At 37.0% G+C, this 20,983-nt stretch overlaps 1 protein-coding gene across 2 annotated transcripts in view; it reads right to left on the bottom strand.

The window, feature by feature from the left end:
• Window positions 1-4,967: 4,967 nt before the first annotated feature.
• Pcsk1 (proprotein convertase subtilisin/kexin type 1) overlaps window positions 4,968-20,983 on the bottom strand; it is a 41,547-nt gene continuing 25,531 nt past the window's right edge. For both annotated transcript variants that reach the window (XM_003479433.5, XM_063245383.1), the window contains exons 10-14: window positions 14,311-14,544; window positions 13,282-13,439; window positions 11,919-12,052; window positions 9,710-9,871; window positions 4,968-7,935 (exon numbers count right to left, since the gene is read on the bottom strand). In XM_003479433.5, the coding sequence (XP_003479481.2) occupies window positions 7,552-7,935; window positions 9,710-9,871; window positions 11,919-12,052; window positions 13,282-13,439; window positions 14,311-14,544 (1,072 nt within the window). In that variant the 3' untranslated portion in view covers window positions 4,968-7,551. The remainder of the gene's footprint in view (window positions 7,936-9,709; window positions 9,872-11,918; window positions 12,053-13,281; window positions 13,440-14,310; window positions 14,545-20,983) is intronic.

The following is a 20,983-nucleotide window of genomic DNA, read 5'->3' on the forward strand; positions in this document are numbered from 1 at the left end:
CTGAGAAGACTAAAGCTTGTAGTGTTTTTTTTTTTTTTTATTTCCTTAAGGAAAAGGGCATCATAAACCGATAGTGACAGGTTCAGGTCCATTCATTCATGCCATGAAAGCTTAGTAAGTACTTGTAAAGAGTGAGCAAAGATGAGGTCTGTTTGTGCAAACCAGGTGATGACCATCCACATGGAAATGATACACAGGTAAGCCTGATGGGTTTGATCTGCCTTCTAGTGGCTGGTATGATGCCTGGGAGTATGATGAAATCTCACAAATGAGATTTCTTCCTTCTGCCTTTCTCTGTCAAGAGAACTTGAATCAAATCATGCAATTTTGTTATGAATCTTTCTTAACATTTTTGATTCAAAACTTATACTACCTAGAAGAACTTTGTCAACCAAACAGACCAGCGGTATGCACGCTACAGTGGAATGTTCAAGTGATTCTCATGTGTGTGAAAATGAGTGTAAACTGGAAGCTGTGTATGAGGTAAGAAGAACACTCCTCTTCCCAAGAATGAGTCTGAGGACAGGGTTGTGGTGGGCCTACAAAAGTAAGGCAGCTTTGCAAGCAAAAACTGTAAAGAATTTAGGCCGAACCAAGCCTAAAAGCTGCTCTCTTCACATTAAAATCTATCTAAGTGTGTAAATCACTTTCCTCTGGAACTGTCAGGTACAGGGATAAGGAAATGAAAGAAATAAGTGTGAAAGACATGCAGGTACAAATTTGAGAATGTTTCCTCTACTCCTTTCTAAGAACAGAATTCCATTTGAGCTGTGGGCTTTTTTCCAGGTAAACATTCAAAGAAGATACCCACTGTGTGCACGTGCGGAGGAGGGAAAAAGTGTTGGTGGTGTTGCAGGAAAATTGATTGAAAGTTGCACATGTGACAGAGATCCAGTATAGAAACCAGGAAAGTGGTCTCTGCCTTCCTGGGGCATGTCATGAGAATGACAAACATGTAATGACTACAGTCACCTCTTTGTCCATATACTGATGATAGACTAATGCTTACAACACAGCTGTGCATAACATCACACAGTGTATAAAAATGCAAAACTAAAATCTTTGGTAGGAAAAATTTTTTTAATACCAGAATTTTGTTTCTTTTAAGAGTTGCCTTGCTAGTAAATGGTGAGAGCTTTATCTCTGACAAGTGTGTTTGCTCCCCTCAGCCTAGGATTCCATCAAGATTCTGGGAGAATAGAAATGACAGGACACTGGGTAGGAATAGGGCTATGGGGAGAGGCATAGTTGTCTTTTACCAATACCAGTACATCTGAAGTATGCATTCCAGACTTCTGGATGTTCTGCATTTCTACCAGTGGCCACTGATCACCATTTCCTGTTCTTAGCAGATATGTGTGAGTCACTTCCGTTCTTTCCAATTCCCTCCAAATAAGTTTGTTATACACAAATCACTATATGAGATACTGATTTCAGGAGAAATGTAGCTAAGACAAGTCTTTAAAAAATAAGAATTATGGTGCTTGGGCAGGTTCTGTATTTGGTTGTGGGATCAGTATAAAATCTATACAATTTTAATGGATTTCTTCTTTTTTGTCACTCTCCGGTGTATGGCTTCAGTGTATGGCTATCTTGAGTTGCAACTGCCACAATTGTCCTTGTTGATTGTTCCTACATAGTTTCCCAGCATACTACAAATAGAAAAAACCATAAAAGCAGAATGCAAAGCTTTACAACTGGACCCTGTGTTCAGGGATGTGTCTGACCTTTTGATATTAGGTTAAGTTAAAGCAGGAGCATTCCAGTGAGGATAAATTCACTTTTGTCTTAATCCCTATGTACCCCAATTTCTGTGGCAAGTTGCAGTGATTCACCTTTGCTCCCACCCAGACCATAACACTTGCTCAGTAAGTGACCCAATTAGATGTTTTCTGCGCAACCCTAGACTGTATGTTCCTCTTTCTTTGGTCTCATGATACTTCTCATACACCAAAGATTTAGTTATTCTGGAACTTTTAGCTATAGTAGATGCCATTGAAAAGGAGAGGTATTAGTGATAGGATGAATAAATAGACATTTTCTTGGCTACTTTGGCTATCACAAGACCGCATGGCTTATAGCTTATAGCAAGCCTTTATTCTCATACTCACAAGTTGTCCCAGATGACAAGTTCAGCTTAGTTAGCCTACACTCATGAGTTTGCTGGGCTGTGCTTGGTTGAGGAATGTTGATTTGGTTTTGATCTACTCCATCTGAATTTGTTCTGGAAATCAGGCTGAAAGGGCAGTAGCTCCTGCAGTAACTCTTCCTATAGTACTAGACCAATGCAAAGCAAGAGCCAAGCCAATCTGTGTCAGCACCCATAAGTCCTGGCTTACATGTAAATATATGAAATGAAATATTACTTAGACTTAAAAACAAGAGAATGATACCCTGCCATTTGCAACAACATAGATGAAATTAGAAGACCACCTATAAAAGGAAGAATTCTGCTCTATCTCATGTATTCGTGGAACTTTTAAAAAATTAAGAATGTAGATCAGAAGTAAAAAGAAAAAGGAGACAAAATGGGAAAATGTAGTTCAATGTAAACAAAGTTACAATTATGTAGAATGAATAAATCTGCACATCTTTTACATAGCCTAAGGGAAAGAGTTTACGGTGCTTATTATAAAGATGGAGGAGGAAACTAAGTGAAAGGGAGGATATGTTATTTATTTATTAGAGTCAGGATCTTGCTATAAACCCAGACTAGCCTCAAACTCACAGCAATCCCCTACTTCAGCTTCAGTGCTGGGATTACAGGCATGTGCCACTTGACAAGGATAAGTTAATTTGCTGGGATATAATCATCATTTTTGTATGTATATCAAAACATGATACTGTCTATATGTAAGATATGGTCAGACTATACAGCAGGAATTTAAATTAAAAATATTTATTACATAAGAGATATATTGTATTCATTCTACTCAAAATATTCCCCTCTGCCTTGAACACACATGTCCTATAATTCTCAGCACTTCTTAAAGCAGTTCTTGAAGTCTTCTTTCAGGTCTTTCTGAGGTGTGATCAAAAATCAACAAATACTGTTGATTTGGCTGTCACATGCCATCCAGTGTGTCCTTGCTTCACCAGATCTTCACCAGTCACTATGTGTTATGGATTAAAAACTGGTGGTCAGCTTACCGCCAGTGGGATTAAATCACCATGGTGCTGAGCGCAGATGTTCCACCTGAGGAAAGTTGCCAGCTTAACTAGACATGAAGAAGGTAGGTGTGTTGAGGCATTGTGGGTTCTCCTACGTGTTGCTGTTTGAGCCATTGTCTCTCCTAGAGAAGTTCTAGTCCTTACATCGTGCATTGCTTCCTGGCTACGGAGAGGAAGACGTGTGCTGCTTGGTCTCCAGGATGAACTCATCACACTGGCTTCCTGGCATGTACTTGATTGTGCTTATCGTCAGAGGTCAGGGCCTCCGTGTCACTGAGTATGGCTGTGGTGCTTTTCAGGACAGTGCTGGTCTTTGTTGTGAGTGTGACTTCTCAGCTCTAGCGTAGAACCCTCAACCTACCAGCACAGCTCCATCACCCTGCTGGCATAGACTTTCTAGCTTCCACTACTGACCTTTGGGCCTTCCTAGCATAGATCCATAAAGGAGACTGGCATGAATCCTTCTTGTGGGTTCTAGACCTCCAGTTGGACACATGGGAGACACTGTCATGAGCTCTGGGTCTTCATCTGAACTCATGTGGGACATTGCTGTGGGATTCAGGACCTTGGCTAAATATTCTATGTCTTTAGTGTTGTAGATATATTTACTGCACTTTCTTGTGTTAACTCTGGGTGACCATAATAAAACAATATTATAAACTCCATGTCCTGATTCTAATTGTTCTCTGCACAACTGCTGACTACAACACCATGTGACTGTTGGCTCTTTCCCAAAATCAAGTCACCATGAAAGGTAAATGTTTTGAATTAATTTAAGACCTTAAAGAAGCCAAGACCATGCAATTAAAGATACTCATAATAAAGAACTTCTAGAATTGCTTCAGAAAATGGCAAGAGTGATGGGATGTTTCTTTAAAATGAAAAGGGTTAGTTATGGGAGGTTACCGGCAATATTCTTTTTACTAATATATATTCAGATTCAATTGAAAATATATAGCTTTCACACTGAACTACATCCTAGGCAATTTTTAGTTTTCTTTATTTTGAGACAGGGTCTCACTAAGTACCCCAAGCTGGGTTCAATCATGTGATCTTCCTGCCTCCACACCCTAGAGTACTGGGATTACGGTCATGTGCCAACACTCCTGATTCATAAATATAATAAATAAATAAATGGAAGATAGACTATCTCAAACCCATTCTGATGGGAAGCTGTCATGATATCTATTCATGGAGGACAAAATCCATTTAGAGCAATCTCCTGGCATTCTCAAAAATCTATTCTAGTTCAACTGAGTAGTCAACTGTATCTTTGGAGAAAGGAGAGAATTCTGGGGAAACACCATTCTTTGTGGGTAGAAATGTCAGATTCTGAGGTGAAGGGTGTAAGTTCCAGGACTGACTTCTGAAACGTAAGAGCAGGCACGTGAACAGGAGATCGATGTTGGGAATAGGCATTTTGTAGAGGAGACTTCTGAGAAGGGTTTAATGCAAGAATGCCTTTCCCTGACTTCTAAGCCAAGTCATGGTTAGTGAAACACTGCAAATTACATCTCTTACACGTGGTGAGTCTATTTAGTTTAGTGATTTTTCCCCTCAACCTTTCAGTAATGATCATCATACAACTTTGTGTGTTGTCAAAAAAAGTAAAAACTTGGGCTAGCCAGGGAAGACAGAACATGTCTTGTTCAAGTAGATGCTTCATTCACCTCCTATACAACCTATTTTCTGAAAAAAGAATTAATAAACTTTTTAGTGTAACTTTCAGCATTTTTATAGCCCATTTGGGAAACATAGTAAGACAGGACAATCTTGTTTCTGTTGGAAACATGAGCTTTCTTCTTTTTGACCTTGTGAGAAACCATTTATTCTTCTGATTTATAAGCATATTGTACATATTTTGGTTAATAATACATCAAGTGTGTAATATGAGAGTCCCCTTAAAAATGCTACGTCTCAAACTCAGTTATACATGGTATTAGGATATTAGATAAGTGTCACTTACAATTACAACATATACATATTATTCTTGTTTCACTGACAGAGGAACATGCCTTTTGAAAATAGTTTATTGGATGAAACGTTCTTATTCTCAGGAAAACTTTCAATTCTTTAATATAATTTATTATGCCTTTTAAAATTCTGTTAAAAGCACTGGTACATTATAAATACCTGTAAAGAAAATATAGCTTAAAATTCCAAGGGAAATATAGAAGTTGCCTCTTTGACATTTTCACAGAAATCCACACAGGCACTAAGAAAGACTGACAAAAATATTTTATGTCTGAACAATATACTCCAGGTTGGAAACATTCAAACATGATTTTATCTAAATATTAAAGCTTCTCTAGATTGAACCTTTGGCTATTACCCAATGAGTTGGTTGGTGTTTTAACCAGGAAAGGCTACTGTTAGGGGTGATCAAAAGGAAGTGTCATACATTTCACATTAGATTATGAATGGGGAAAGGAAGAGTTCTCACTCCCTCTTTTGTTAGCACACAATGATGGCTCTAGCTCTTAATCTTCTATTTATTTATTTGCTTATTTTTGTGATTGAAGCTGCATCTCATAACTCTCAGGCTCTTTTCAGTTTTAATACCTACTAAAGACCTTATTTCTAAACAACATGTGAAACATCCAAAAACAAAGCAATACTATCAGTCTTTTAGAAGAACATTCTCTAGCCATGGACAGTGCTCTGGAAATGGCCTTGCTGGATATAAATTCAAGTCAAAGGAAATGAGTTACCCTCCTGAACTACTTCAGTGTCCCGGGTGTTTTTATGATGTTCAAACTGTGTGGAAGATCTGCAAACAGCAGCTCAGTGGATGACTTCCAGTGTTTCACGTGACTGCCACCTTTGAGAGCACACCGAGAAAGGGAGGCTAAGAGGTTGGCAGTTAATTAATAGAGGAAATGAATGCTCATGTGAGATGAGGTTGAATGAATATGTCAAACTGAATTTCAGAGATGCTTCCTACAAGGTATAAAGTAACAAGCTTTTTGTCTGTGACTGTAACTTAATTAGATCATAGCAAACTTGTAATGGTAGAGCTTGTCTGAAAGAAGCTGTGGATTGCTTTTGTTTTTTATTTCCTATTTCATTTATACTTTGAACATATTTAATATAAAAATGGGCAAAATCAAAAACCTTGATGTTAACCAGTAAGGAGCAAGGTGGCCCTTGTAAGTAGTGTGGAGCAGGCCAGAGAGAGCTGACCTTTATTCCCAACTGGGCAGTTGCTATTCAGATTTAGCCAACTGTTGCTTTGACTGTAGATTTGTCTAAATATCCAGGTTTATACAAACATCCCTATTTTCAACAATATCTCATATTTTTGGAACATTCTGCATGCCAGATAAAAGCTTTCAGAGGAATAAATGAGGTGTATGGGCTGCCAGTCTATGTCTTATGATTCAAAGAATAGAAGCAATTTGGTGAGAATTTGTATACCATTGACTGGATGGAAAAAGATCTTTCAGTGTCCAGAAGTGAACACCCAGTTTCAAAGATCCAGGCTAATCTGTTCTAGTGAACATCATTTTTTTTTAATAAGCAAAACTTCTCTCTGGTTCTCCCCATTATAGATATTTTCCTGTTTTTCCACTGATTCTTCATGTTAGAAATGGTCACCTATTATTATTAAACAAATTAGGAGTACGAATTTACTGAGAAAACAGCATGAATTAGTTGTCAGTACTGAGTTTGCAGCTGAGGAAGGAGACAGGTAGAAGAACCTCCAGAAGATGGGGACAGCATGCATCACAGCCACCTGAGATCCACAGAGGTCTGCATGGCACACTGAACACACAGGAATGTGCTAGAATGCTCCTCACCAGATAACAAAAATTCAAGGCTTGTTTCTGGATCTACAAGATCCAGCTTTTTCTGCAAAATGACTAGATTGTCACTCTCATAATGAACAGTACTGTGAAGTAAGAAGACCTAAGTGTTAGAATATGGGCCTAATTGTGAACACTTTAAACACTTTGCCAATGCTTCCTTGGGATCAAAATTCAAAGAATTATGTGGTAAAACATCCCTCATCTTTGAAGATTACTTTTTTCACACTGATGGCTCTCCCAGGTTGCCCCTTTTGTATGAAATGACTCAGGCAGACTCAAGGAAGTATTCTAGTGTGGCACAGGGTCACATGTTAACTCCAGAAAAAGCAAAACACTTCACTTGCACAGGCAGGGAAGACATATTTTAAAAGAACTATGGTTGATTCTAGAAGTTGAATTTCCTATTTGAGCTCATCCCCTTCAAATGTATAGTTTGGGGAGAAAAAGGAAAAGTACCACAAAGGATATTATAAGCATAGAATCAATAACAGAACAATCACTGAGACACAAGCAAAATCTAAGAGGGAAGCCAGATGCATGAATATTTCCAACTTGGGACCACATACTTGCTTTAGTTTTCTTCATTCAGAATGTCCACCAGAGCTTGCAGCAGCCTGTCATCTCTGTGCTTGTAAGGTTTTGTGTTATAGAAAACATCCACATAGTCGTGATACAGAGTGTCCTCTGAGTCTTTCAGCTGAGAAGGTTTGTTCAGCTTTTCCAGGGCTTTATAGAAATTTTCATAAGGAATGTTGAGCTTTGCACTTGGAGTCTTCTTTGGTGATTGCTTTGGAAGTGAGTTTTTGCTGAAAGCACTTTGTAGGAGTCGCAGCATAGCCTCGGAAGGGGCCTCCTCTGCCTGCTCTTCCCGTCTGTCCCCCACACTGCTGCTGCTGCTGCTGGGGCTTTTAGAAATCAGGGGGTTCTCATTCAGGTTCTGCTCTGTAGGCTGCTCCTAAAACACAGAATAACACCAACAAAGCAGAGAAAGCTCAATATTTAGTCAAGCAAGATAGCCACAGCCCTAGCACAAGCCTACTGAGTGTTCCCTTGAGAGGACATTTAGGGAGCAGAAATAGCACAAGGCTTGGAACCACACAGAATCAAGTTTCAACCCTCATTTTTCCCTTTATTGATGTACCCTTGGAAACCATTTAAATCTCCTTGTACTGAACTTGTAAAATCGGATCAGAATACCTCCATTTCTGGCCATTTTCATGAATGTATGAAATGACATAAATAGTGCTCAGGATGTGTTGGTTTCTTTCATTTGCTGTCCTGGTATCATAGAATCAACCTTGAGAAGATGATATTAAATATTTACCAGCTCATGTATAAGGCATCAACCAGCTGACGCAGAGCAGGAGCAGCTTTCTAGAGCTTCCTCTCCTGCTCTGTCAGGAGTTACCCAGTTATAAGGAGGGAGTGGGAAAGAGACTCTGGTAGTGTGCCTGGGAGGAGGGAACTGGGCAGATCAGACAAGTGGCCCTTAATCAGTCACTTCAGAAGTACACTCATTGCCTAGATCTTCGTCAGGTATCAAAATCTGTGTATGCTCAGGTCCTTTACAAAAAAATGGCATAGTATTGGCATAGCACCTATGGACATCCTCCTATATACATTAATCATTTCTGGATTACCTATTATATCTATTAGAAGGTAAATGTCACTGTGTTATTTAGGGAATAGAAGACAAGAAAAGCAACTGTGTATAGTGCAGAACAGATACAATTGTTTTTCAAATATTTTTGACCAGTAGGGGGTTAAATCTGAGGATGTGAAACTCACAGATATGAGGACATTTCATGTTTTAACAATGGAAAGGTCTTGTTAATATCTTTAAGGACTCTTAGAGGAGAAATCCTTATAAAGTCCCCTTTTCAGTTCTAGGGACTAAAAAGAAGAGGCCTTGGGATTCACATCCTGGCAGGAAGCTAATTGGTAGAGCTTATTTATGACCAGAATTCAAGCTGAGACCTTCACACCATTAGTTTATTAATTTTTTAGTATATACTGTGTCTATAGATCTTCTAAAATGTCCAGCACTGATCTGGATCTATTTGAAGCAGGTCATTCTACAAACTCTGAAAATTTACCTATTATATCTGAGGAATTGTGCCAGGTGCTAGGGGATACTGAAATAAAGAAAATGTGACTTCTTCCCACCAGCTGATAAGGGAGAAATAAGAAGCTTTCAGAGGCTGAGTGCCAATGACTCCTTTTAAACCAAGAGAATATGTGATTCCATTGCTCTCTTAGGTACAATAAGGATGTGTTAGTTAAGCATCATTGACTAAACAGGAATCAGTAAAAACAAGCCCATGTGTTTTGGATACCTGGGGCTTGGTTTTCTTTCTGCTAAATGGACATACTAAGGTCTAGTCTTCCTGGGATATAAAGATTATAGATGGAAATGAGAGAATGGAAATCATTTAAAAACTAAGGGCAGTACAAATGTTAGTGATGTGTGATTATGCACAAAGACAGCTTTATTTATAATTTGCTGTCATAAGTGGTTAAGATTCATATTGGAAAATTTTTGAATTCCTACTAAATTCTAGATAAGAAACATAAGTTCTCTAGGGAAATAAACAGCTTCTTATTACTTCTCCTTTCCACCCTATATATATCTGACCCATTCCTTGCCTAAAAACAAGGTTCACGGCTTTGCCCATTGCATTGCCTACTGGAGTGCAGAAGAGAACATGCCAAGCGTGGGGTGCACTGACCTCGCTTGCATCCGCCATCTTCTCCACCCCTCTTCTGTCATTCTGTACGGTGTTGTAGGACGTGTACACGCGAGGCTGTTTCATGTGCTCTGGCTGAGAGGAGGTCCCATGCAAAATCAGCTTCCAGTTCACAATTCTCCCTTCGTTTTGCACTCTTCCAGACTAGTGAATAAACAAGTATGTATTTTTAGTGTGTGTTTTGAATATAAGCAAATTTATTTTAAAAAGAAAAAAATGGTTTTATGCTACAAATCTTATTTTGGGGCCATATCATTCCATATTCAGATCTCTATTTCCAAAGAACCATCAAATTTATTCTTCTATAAAGGTTGCTATAAAAGTTTATAATTTTGATGATTTTAAAACTGATTAATTGCTCATAATCAAGCTTTTAACTATAAAAATCAGAGTACTCATTGTAAATCTTTTCATATTGGTATATTTTTAAAAAGCTCATTGTACTTGAAATTCCAGGTATCTAAATCAAATCTAAATGTATAAAATCAGATTTTACAGATGATATAAAATAGTCCCATCCTAGTAACCATATTTCCTTAGTTTCCTAATGGTGAAATAGGTTTAAAAATTGAGGACAAGTTCCAGAACAAGACCAACTACTGAGAATATTATTTTCTTTTGTTATGAGAATAGAACTTTTTATAACTTTAATTTCTAAACCATAACTTTAGCAATGCTTTAAAGAAAGCTGTTGTCAATGACAAGTAACAATCACTATACAATTTATATTGTTCAACATTTTAGAAATTAATATAATTTTTTTAAAAAATGTAGGAATGGAAATTTATACTACTGATACTTATTGCAGTTTATTTCAGAAGACCTCAGAGCTGACATGACATTCATTTATATTCTTGCCTATAGAAAATGGAAACATTATGCAAAATAAATAATTTAGCTATATTTGGTTTTTTGTCATACACTCTTGCATTTTGGTGACTGTTCAACTTACAGGAAGATGTCAAATAGTGTTAGTACAAGTTGTGTGTTCTTTATCTGAAATGCTTAAGACCATAAATGTTGTGGATTGCTGATTTTTTTTTCAGATTTTGGAATATTTGCATAGGCTTCACCAGTTGAATATTCTGAGTCAAAAAATCTTAAATTTGAAATGGTTGAAGATCCAAAGTTTTTTGAACATCATATCAACTCAAAAGAGCAAAATGAAAAATATTTTCAGTATTTTTATGACTGAAGATGCAGAAAAAGTCATATTATGTAAGATATCTTGCCTAACATGATGCTTTTTCTCAATAGCTACTGTGGAATAATATTAAGAAGGTTTTCATGCAATTCCAGCAAACTGTCATGGTAAAGTATTTTACGATTTTCATGAACATGGTTGATTCTCTTCATAAATCATGTAGCTAGTTGGCCTGAGACATGAGAGCTCCTGAATTTGCCTCATAGTCTGTCATATTGTTTATCAATTGTTGTGGCTTATATTCAGATGTCCCCACAAAGCCTCATGTGGTCATAGGTGGGTCTGGATCTAGGGTGAGTGATGCTGGAATCAAGGATGTGATGCTAGAATTGATTCATGGTGTGATGCCAGGGAGTGTCCCACTCCAGGTGTGAGTGCCATCTGCCCTTAGAGTGGATAGCCTGGACAGGATATAAGGACAGAAAGGAGTAAACAAGGTTGCTGCTACCTCTCCACTACTCTGCTGTTTCAGGGCCTTCTGCCTGCCATGAGCTGTTTCTCCTCTGTGATGCTCCTGTGCTGTGTCACCCTGACACTGAGGCAGTCCACTATGAACTGAAACCTTTACTAACTATGAGCTGCAATAAGCCTTTCTCCCTTATCTTTGGGTGTTGTGTATTTTGTCTTAGCAACAAGAAAAACAAGACATCATCATATCTTTTCTGCTCTCTTAGAGTATGCCTGGTGCTCAATCTTTTTAAATTATTATCTATGCATCCAAATGGGAAGGGCTTCAAACACTGCACTTTACTTATACTAACCAGTGGTCAACTTCTGTACAGTCTTACTTAATGATGATATCAATCTTAAAAAGTGCTCCAGGGGCTGGCGCTTTAGTTCAGCGGCATAAGCGCCTGCCTTGCAAGCAGGCAGTTGTGAGTTCGATCCCTGGTACCAATAAAAATGAAAAAGACAAAAAAAAAAAAAAAATAGAAATGCTCCAAAGTGTTTGAAGTGTGTTTTCCTCATCTTCACATTCAAACTTACCATATCTGCAATTCTCAAAGTCCAGGTGCCTACAGGATTCTCTCCCCACGTGTGAACAGACATAAAGTCCCAATTCTTAAAGCCATTAGGAGATGTGTCCCGTTCCCTTTCAGCCAACAGTACAGTGTTGGTTCCTATTTTCATGCAAAAACACAAGGTAATCAGTTTCCTAGTAGCTCACATAGAAGGGCATATCGTAGAATGAAAGTTATCAGACTGATGCTTCTGATTTGCCAGGAGAAGGTCAGGATGGCAAGATTCACAAGGAAAAACTGTTTTTATCCACGATACCTAGCACATTGCCTTCATGTAATAATTTCCTTTAAAATTTTGATTGTAGTTTATTTGAATAAGGAGAACTCTAAGAACTACCTTTATAAATTGATTCAAATAAGAGTTAAAGATCTAAAGTGTATTTTAGTGGCACTGTCATTTTGAAATATAAAAAGGAATCTTACAAATTTAAGAACTTGAGCTTATAATCTAATGTGCACATAAAAATCAACTTGTTATTTAGTTAACTGATTTAATAGTTAATCATACAAATAAAGATATATTAATTTAACAAACAATTGTCATATAAAAACTAATATTTAAAGTAACTCTAAATTTTCAAATCCAGATCAATAAATAATATTTCAATCAAAGTAAAAGATTAAGTAAAGAAAAAACATTATATTTCAGGCCAATTACAAGACACCTAGATGGCATCTGCTCTAACCCTTCAGGAGTTCATATCCTAGAAGGGATTCACAGAAGTAGCTCATATTTGCTCATTTATCACTTCTAGAAGTTAAATTTGGTCAGCTGGGTCCTACCAAAAATGAAACAGCATTGGGATAACTTTTCCTGGTTGGACTGTGATTTATGACTCATCAGTTCTTAGTGTATCTGAGTTAGAGCTATTTCAGGAAAAGGACATATATCCACACATCATATAGACTTATTCACAGCATGATGGGAATTTTATTAGTTACCACCTTCTTTTATGTATTAGAATGTCTATTTTTCAACTGATTCTTGGCATGTTTCAGATATATCTTTAAATTTTGTGAATTATCAAAGTAACTTTTGCAAACATATTCCCTAAAAGAAATAAATGATGTCAGTAACCTGAAACATTGTTTGAAAATGGATGACTTCATAACATTTTATTAGCTGGAATTATTAGAATAGGCCACATTTTTTTGCTTATTTAAGGGTGAGTAGTGCAGAAGAAATTTAACACCAAGAAAAATGAGTGTAGTTTTTAGACTTGAAAATGCATATTAGGAAAATTAGTTCTACAAAAACAAAACTCCACACAAACAAAAATACCATTGATTTACACTTGAAATTTTAGAAGAAATGCTTTTAAGTTTACCAGCAGCAGAAGTGAGTGTGACATGAAGGTCCCCTCTACGGGAATACTCAATTGTTGCTTCAAATTGCACATGCTCCAGGGACTTGATAGAGTTTTCTTGTCCTTCACAAGCTCTTGTTGGAATTTCAATGATAACTTCTCCATTAGCTTTCAGGGCTCTAAATACATGAAACAGTCAGCATTAAATAGTGTGCCCTGTCTTTCATGCGCATAATGCGTAGGAGTACCCATTAGTCTTGACCTAATATTCAGCTTGGCATTTGTTATATGTGAAACTCAATTCAAGACTAGCTATGAAATAATTAAATGCATAAAGTAATAGGGAACACAAACACTTAAGTACAATACTACTTGCTGTGGAACCAAATTCAAGCAAGCTTTATTACTACAATATCTAAAGCACTGTTAACAAAAACATGATTTTATCTATAAAGACTTCCATAGGCATGCTCTCCAGCCTCTCATTTGGCTTTTGGTATTATTATTATTATTTTCTTGATAGAAACAATGAAGCATTCTGAGCAGACTCTGCTTTTGTGACTAGATATGATAAGTCATAAGAACATATATATGTTCTAAATAAAAGAAGCATGAGCAAGGATCCTTCATGGAGAAGAAATATGAATCACATAGCACTGTCGCATGAGGCAAATCTATTTTGGAAACAGACTTTATACTAGCCAGCACATTCTACTTTATCAACCCAAAGATGCACTTTTTAAAACTAGGTTAAATTTGAATAAGCCTTGAAACTGATTTTTGATTGGTTGTAGTTTGGCAATTTTTTTATTAGTGGTGTATAAAGCAATGGTGCATCTTAAGCTTAATGCAATGTGGGAGGTGATCAACAAGAAGAAAACCCAAATATGCTAACATGACATAAATCTGTGGGCTCTTAATAATTCTCCATTGGGAGCCATCTATCAGTTTCATGTCCCTTTACTGTGGTAGGTGAGAAGACAATTAGCTGGTATAACAAACATTGTAGGGCATACATTTGTTAAAAAGTCCTGGATGTAAGGTAAGTACCTGGGCTCGAAGTCATTGTCTTTTACCACGCATTCTTTCTTCTCCGGTACACTGGTCCAGGTCCTAGGATCAGCTAAGTCCACGAGAGCTTTGGCATTTAGCAAGCCAAATCCAAATCGGCTATTCACCATCAAGCCTGCTCCATTTTTTTTCCATCCAGGGTTATTGGCCAGTGGGTCATACTCTGAGGTCCAGACAACCAAGTGCTGCATGTCTCTCCATGTGAGGTTTGGGCTGAAGGAAAAGTGAGCCAAAGTATCTATCAGGGATAAAATGAAGTTTCCTTGCAAAATCAAGTGCTAAAAATAAGCACTTCTATTCAGGGATGATAAAATGTCTTTTGTAGTTACAAGGACTATTGAGGTGTTGTTTTATTTAGAGCTTAAGGTACCATCCTGAAACTTTCACCCATACTGTGAAATATCTTAATACATTGTAGAAGTATAAAACTTTGTCCCTGATTTCTAATTGTTTGTATTTAACTAGACCAAAATTTTATGCTATCCATGAAGTCTTAGCCTTTTCCACAGATGAGGTCTTGAATTTTTCTAGGAAGAATCATATTTTAAAGACATGGCTAGCTACTTATTCCAAAGTGCATTTTAACTTTTTTCTTTCTACAGTCAGCTGTAGAGCTGTGTACTCTGCATCTGAAGATGTGACCAATGGATCAAAAACATGCAGAAAAAAACAGATGCATACATACTGAACACATACAAACTTTTTATTATCCATAACAATACAGTTTATAGCAATATCCATAGGATTTACATTCTTTTAGGCATTCTAAATAATCTAGAGATGATCTAAAGTGCCCAAGAGGATGTATCTAGGTTTTATGCAAAGTACTATGCCATTTTATGTAAGGGGGTTCTATTGATTTTGTATCTATGGAGAGTCCTAAAACCAATTGCTGGTAGAAATCATGGATGACTCTGTATCAGCTAGTTCTTGTCCTTAAGAAGCTCCAGTGAAAATGTCTGTCTTTTTATAGACATAATACATTGGATTTTGAATTCATAACTTACTGTATTGTGAGAGTTTAGAGAAAGAATTTCTATGGAATGGAAAGATGTAGGAAGGTTTTGTTAGAAACAAGGATTTGAGCTAAACTGTGAAGGTCTGGAAGATTTGGAAAAAGTGGCACTAAAGAAGAGAATAAGAGGCAAGTGGGGCCAAAGCAGGAGCCTGGACAGGACAAGGTGGAGACAGATGACAAAGTGGTCTGCTGGAGTAGGGAAGAGACAATGCTGAAGTGATGAGACCCTTGAACATCACAGAAGGAGTCTGTACTTTGTCCATTAGGCATGGAAAATTACTGATGATTTTGGAGCAAGAAAATGATAACATTAGAAGTTTCAGTAAGATCAATTAAGCACCACTTTAGATACACTGGAGATTTAAGGAATTGTTGGATCTACTGTATGATGAGGCCTTCTTTGATCACTTTAAGATCTCAATTTTTTGTGTTTTGTTAGTGTCCATCTCTATAGATAGAATTCAGTCAAGAGAAGGTGTCAGGTCTTTATTTAACTTGTTGCCTTTTGTATACCAGTCACCCAGAAGAATTCTAGGCTCAAGGGCACAAGCAAAGCAGTGGTTGGCTGGTATTTGAACGTGCTTTTCTTAAATAGGCTGAATATAATTTTAAAACATTGCTATTAGTCTTTAAATTGTAGTAAGAGATCAAGCTTTCTCTTGTCTTTAAGATCCATGGTTTAATAAATAATGTGCACAGGACTCCCCTTCATGTTTTTAATATCTAACTGCAAGCGTGCAGAGTAATCATCAGGTGGATTCACCTCAATATCCTGCTGTATCCCCTGAGCCCATAATGCACTGGTTACACAGTCCCCTGGTGGCAAGAAAGAGGAATTGTGCATTCCTAAACAATCAGGAGTTAGGATCCTGGTAAAAACTTGTGTGTGATTCTGCTGTTTGCCTCTGTACTTCTCCAGCCCTATGAATGAAGTTCTTAGATGTATTTCAGTCCTTGGATAGAGGCCTCTTCAGGTCTCGATCTCTCTCTCTCTCTCTCTCTCTCTCTCTCTCTCTGCTACTGGGAATTGAATTTTGAATCTTGTGAATGATAGACAAGCACTCACCTACTGAGCTACAACCCCAACAAAATTCTCTTTCATCTAGTTTTTGAAAAATATTTTAGCTTCATTGTCATGCAACTAGAAAAATTACACCTAGGTTCCTAAAAGAGTTATTTTCATTTGTGTGCTTGTGCTTCATAAATGAAAAGGAGATGTTAACAATAGTATAAATCATTCCTGAAAGCCTTCTTTCGTTAATTAGTGTATAATAGCAGCCACGATAATTACTTTTTAAAAAACCACATTATGTTGCTAATCAAAGATATGTTTACAGAAAATAAGGGCTATGGAATTAAACATTGAAATTAATCACTGCTTCTAGTTAGAAGAGATATAAGTAAGGTAGTCTAAAGACAAATTTCAATAGTGAAAATTCTTACTGGTTCCTTTGTTCAATCTTGAAGTACACATAGATGAGGCCAGATGTTGAAGATTTTCTAACTTGGACTTCATAATTTTTCACCACCTACAGGGATTTTTTATTGTTATGTTTTGTTTTGCAAAGGCTTCATGCAATATTGAAAGTCCATTTCTCTATGTTTAGATTTTAATAAATAACCTAAGATTGGTTCCAGTATAATACTGCCGAAGGCATAAAGAGATTCAATGATTCACTTCAGAATTTTTTTCCCCTATTAAAAATCATTCTGGTTCTTTTGAATAGTCTATGAAGACTGAGTCTACTGTCTGCCAGCTTTCTTAGCTACAGTCACTGCATATTAATGATGGTGCCACAGCCATTTATGCAAGGAATTTCTCTCTTAGTATTTTTAGCTCCAGGATTTGCCTATTAAATACCCTAATGGCATCCTTACAATCGCAACTGGATGAGTTTGAAGGAAGTAGTTCTTTATAGCCGTTGATCCTGCCATAAGCAGGCACATTAAAACTGCCTAGGATGCTTGCTAGAGATGGAGATTACTGGGTCATGTATTTGAAACATCAGAATCTCAGTTGCTAGCAATATGAACTGGAAATCCACATGTGAAATAAATGTCACAGGTGATTACTATGTTGCTGGCATTCAAGAAACAGTGTTCTAGGAAACAAAAGTATTATCCTGTACATATTTTAGCAAGAAATTATTCTTTCTCTTTCTAGTTCCTTTTCCCATTTCTCCTAGCTACATAGTCTAGTTTTGACAGAAAACAGTAAGAATTCACAAATGCAAATTAATTTACATCAGCCTAGGTCATCTTAATTGTCCTCTGATTGATAGGATAAGAAGTTTTGATCCAGCATTTCTCTCCCCAGCAGGGTTATGGGAGACAATATATTGTGGGTGCTGATAGCACATATTTGGGATCAGATCCGAGTTTAAATCTCTCTGAGTTTTCAGTTTTATTTCTCAATACCTCAATTTCTTTATTTATAAAATGCAATTAATAATTTCTATGTTGTAAGAAAGTATAAAAGTGAATCAATGTAAAAGGTTAGCATAAGTTCTGGCCTATGGTAAGAACTTGATGTATGTTGATTGTCACTATTCCTGACAAATACAATGAAGAGCTCTTTTTCTGTTAAGTTGTATATAGTTATTCTTTGAAAGTCATGTAATAGTATTCTTTGGGGGAATTACACATGTTTAAATGATTTTTTCAATCTTGAGTATGTAGGGATGAGGCTTGATCTCACTTTTAGAAATGCTGGCATTCAGATACTGTGATACAATATAGTCTACATATAAGCAGTTGAACAGAGTTCAGAAAATCATTCAACTGAGAACAGACATATCAATATACTTTGGTAGAAAGGATATAAATGTCCATCTTACTAATGAATGAAATCAAAATGAAGGGAATTAAATTCTCATAATTTTTTGGACGATAATAGACATTGTCTCTTAAGTTATGAACATTGTCAGAACCTGGGGAACTTATAAACCATTCTTCAAAGTAATTCCATACACATATTTTTAAGCAATTCTGCATTGAGTTGCAAAGAGATTTATGGACCACTTGAAAACCACCCATGTATTTCATAGTTACAGAGATTTAGGGTGAGTTCATCAAAGACTAATGAGATTAATAAGACTACATAATTCTTAGGTCATTTCCCACTTGTATACAAAAAGAAGGCTTTATGTTTGAGAAATCACAACCCACTTTTAATATTCCAGTTTATCTGCAAAAGTAAAATCATATCTGTTCAGCTAGATGGATATTTTTACTATATTGGTTACCAAACAAACAGGATTAGGCCTGGCTAGTCATATTTTGCATCATTCTACTGAGTATGGAAGAAAGATTCTATACTCAAAATTTTAAAGGTAGATTTCTTTTAGTAGCTTCTCATGGCTAAGAGTCTATGTCCTGACATTATAAATATTGTAAGCTCGTTTCACATTTTCTTCTAGACAAGCCCCCTCACTACCAACCCAACAGCTCATGTTGGGCTTTTTTATATGCCCTTGTCTTCAGTTTCAGATCTGAGAATCTTATGAAGAGAAGTATTTTAAGAAAAATGGTGTGATTTGACCCTTTCATTTTGTAGATAAGACTGAACACCTACAAATGAACTAACTGCCATAAGTCACACAGCTAGTGATATATTTAGAACTTGAAGCTAGGTGTTCCTTACAAAATTTCTTACTTGAATATCTCTTTGAAGTTAGTTTGTATTTGCTGATGACAGTTTTAGCTTATCATGCTATTACAAGTATATTCAGGTTCTGGCATAGTTTTTCTGTTGGTGCCAAGATTGATTTCTGATTGAACACCCAGATTTGATTCTTCCATTAATAAAACATCTTCCCATTTTCAAGTAGGTAAACTCTGTATAAGAGCCTTGGAAAGCTGTCTTGCTTATATGGCCATCTCATTGCTGAGATACCCAGAGACTACACAACATCTCCATAGTCTAAACGTTTCTAGTGCTATGCTGGGCTGTTCTGGGCAAAGGTTTGGAAACTTCATGGCTTCTCTAGGTATAACAAAGGCCAAACTCTTCTACTTCTGTGAACAGGATATGAGGGGATGACTGTATTCTCACTAGAGACTATAAACCTACGTCTAGCACAGACTCCTTATTAGACACATTCATAGTGACTTACAAGATTTGCTATCAATTATTTGTACCAGAGAAGTAAGGTTGTTGCTGTGACTATGCTTGACCATCTGGTTTAGAAGCCTTTGGAACCAGCTTATGGGAGGAGTTTGGAAAGGTTCAAGAAGTGGGCTAGAGAAGCCCTATAATGGTGTAAACAAAATTTGATGAGAAATTATGGCCAGGGCTCAGAAGACCAGGATGTTGACAGAAAGGTGGACATGAAAGGCCAGGCTCTGGAAGTTTCATTTGGAATCAATGACTCCATTGATTCCATTGATACCACTGAATTCCATTGATTCCACTGATTCCATTGAACAAGAGGCCATGTATCTTACTCTCTGATATAAAATTTTTCTGTATTTTTTCCATGTCCTAAGACTTTACACTGAGATTAAAGACTGTGTAATGATTAATCTGGCAGAACAAATATCAAGGAAGCCCAACATTCAGGCTGTGGCTCAAGGACTGCTGCCTGCTTTTAATTACATTTATAGAGAGATTTGGGGACAAAAGACACAACAGAAAAGTTAACGAACTCAAATTTTGGCCCAGAAGGAACCCTGTGTAAAGTTGGGTCCAGAGAAGATGTGACTGCTAAAGAGACAAATGCCATTAAAAACAGAAGCATGTACCTTGTACAGAGACAAGAAGAAAGATGCCTTGAGATCATCCCAGGAATCAGCAGGATCTCAGCCATTGTAGACTTACTGGTGCAAAGGGATTAACCTTTCATTTGAGAAAGGAATCTTTGGGACCTCTTATTTCATGATGCTCAGCCATCTAGGTACTTAGAAGTCTCTGCAACCATGGTCCAAGGGGGCCTGGCTACTGTTTCTACTTACAGGAGGCCTTGGTATTGCCCATGTGATGCTAGTTTTACTGGCATACAGAATGCAAGAGTTATGGGGTGAGGAATGTATCCATTCAGGTTTCAAAGGAAGACCTGAGAAGCCAGGCAAAGAATCCTTGAGAAGATAGTGTGGAGCTATGGGAGTAAAGCAGAACATGTAGTGAAAACTCAAGGAAGTCAGAAATTTCAGGAATGTATAATGTCAGCTGAGGACAGCTCTAGAAAATGAAGCTAAGAATCAGTCAAAAGAGAGGCCTTGTGTGGGGCACAAAGAGCATAGGAGTGGTACCAACAAGGCCCTTTGGAACATATTTTATCACCACATGCCCCAGATGCTGGACATGGAACTACAGAATTTATTACTTGCTAATTTTCACTCTTGCCTTGGTACAATTCTTTTCTGTCTCCCTACTTTTCCCTTTTGGAAAAAGAATGTTTAACCTGTGTCACTGTACCTTGAGATTACATGATTTATTTTATTTTATAGAGATTCACATGTGAGAGTTTCCCTTGAGTCTCAGAAGAGATTTGGACTTTTGAAAAATTCTAGAACTGCTGAAACTTTTTGGAAGGGATTATTTCATTTCCAGATGTCCATAGGATAATTGTATTATGTTACATGGAACTATAATCTCATTATTGTTTTTATTTACTGATTAAGAATGGTGTAAGG

Source organism: Cavia porcellus, unplaced genomic scaffold (assembly GCF_034190915.1).
Source record: "Cavia porcellus strain 051 isolate PalLab524CR breed Dunkin Hartley unplaced genomic scaffold, mCavPor4.1 scaffold_2, whole genome shotgun sequence".
Taxonomy (NCBI): Eukaryota; Metazoa; Chordata; class Mammalia; order Rodentia; family Caviidae; genus Cavia; species Cavia porcellus.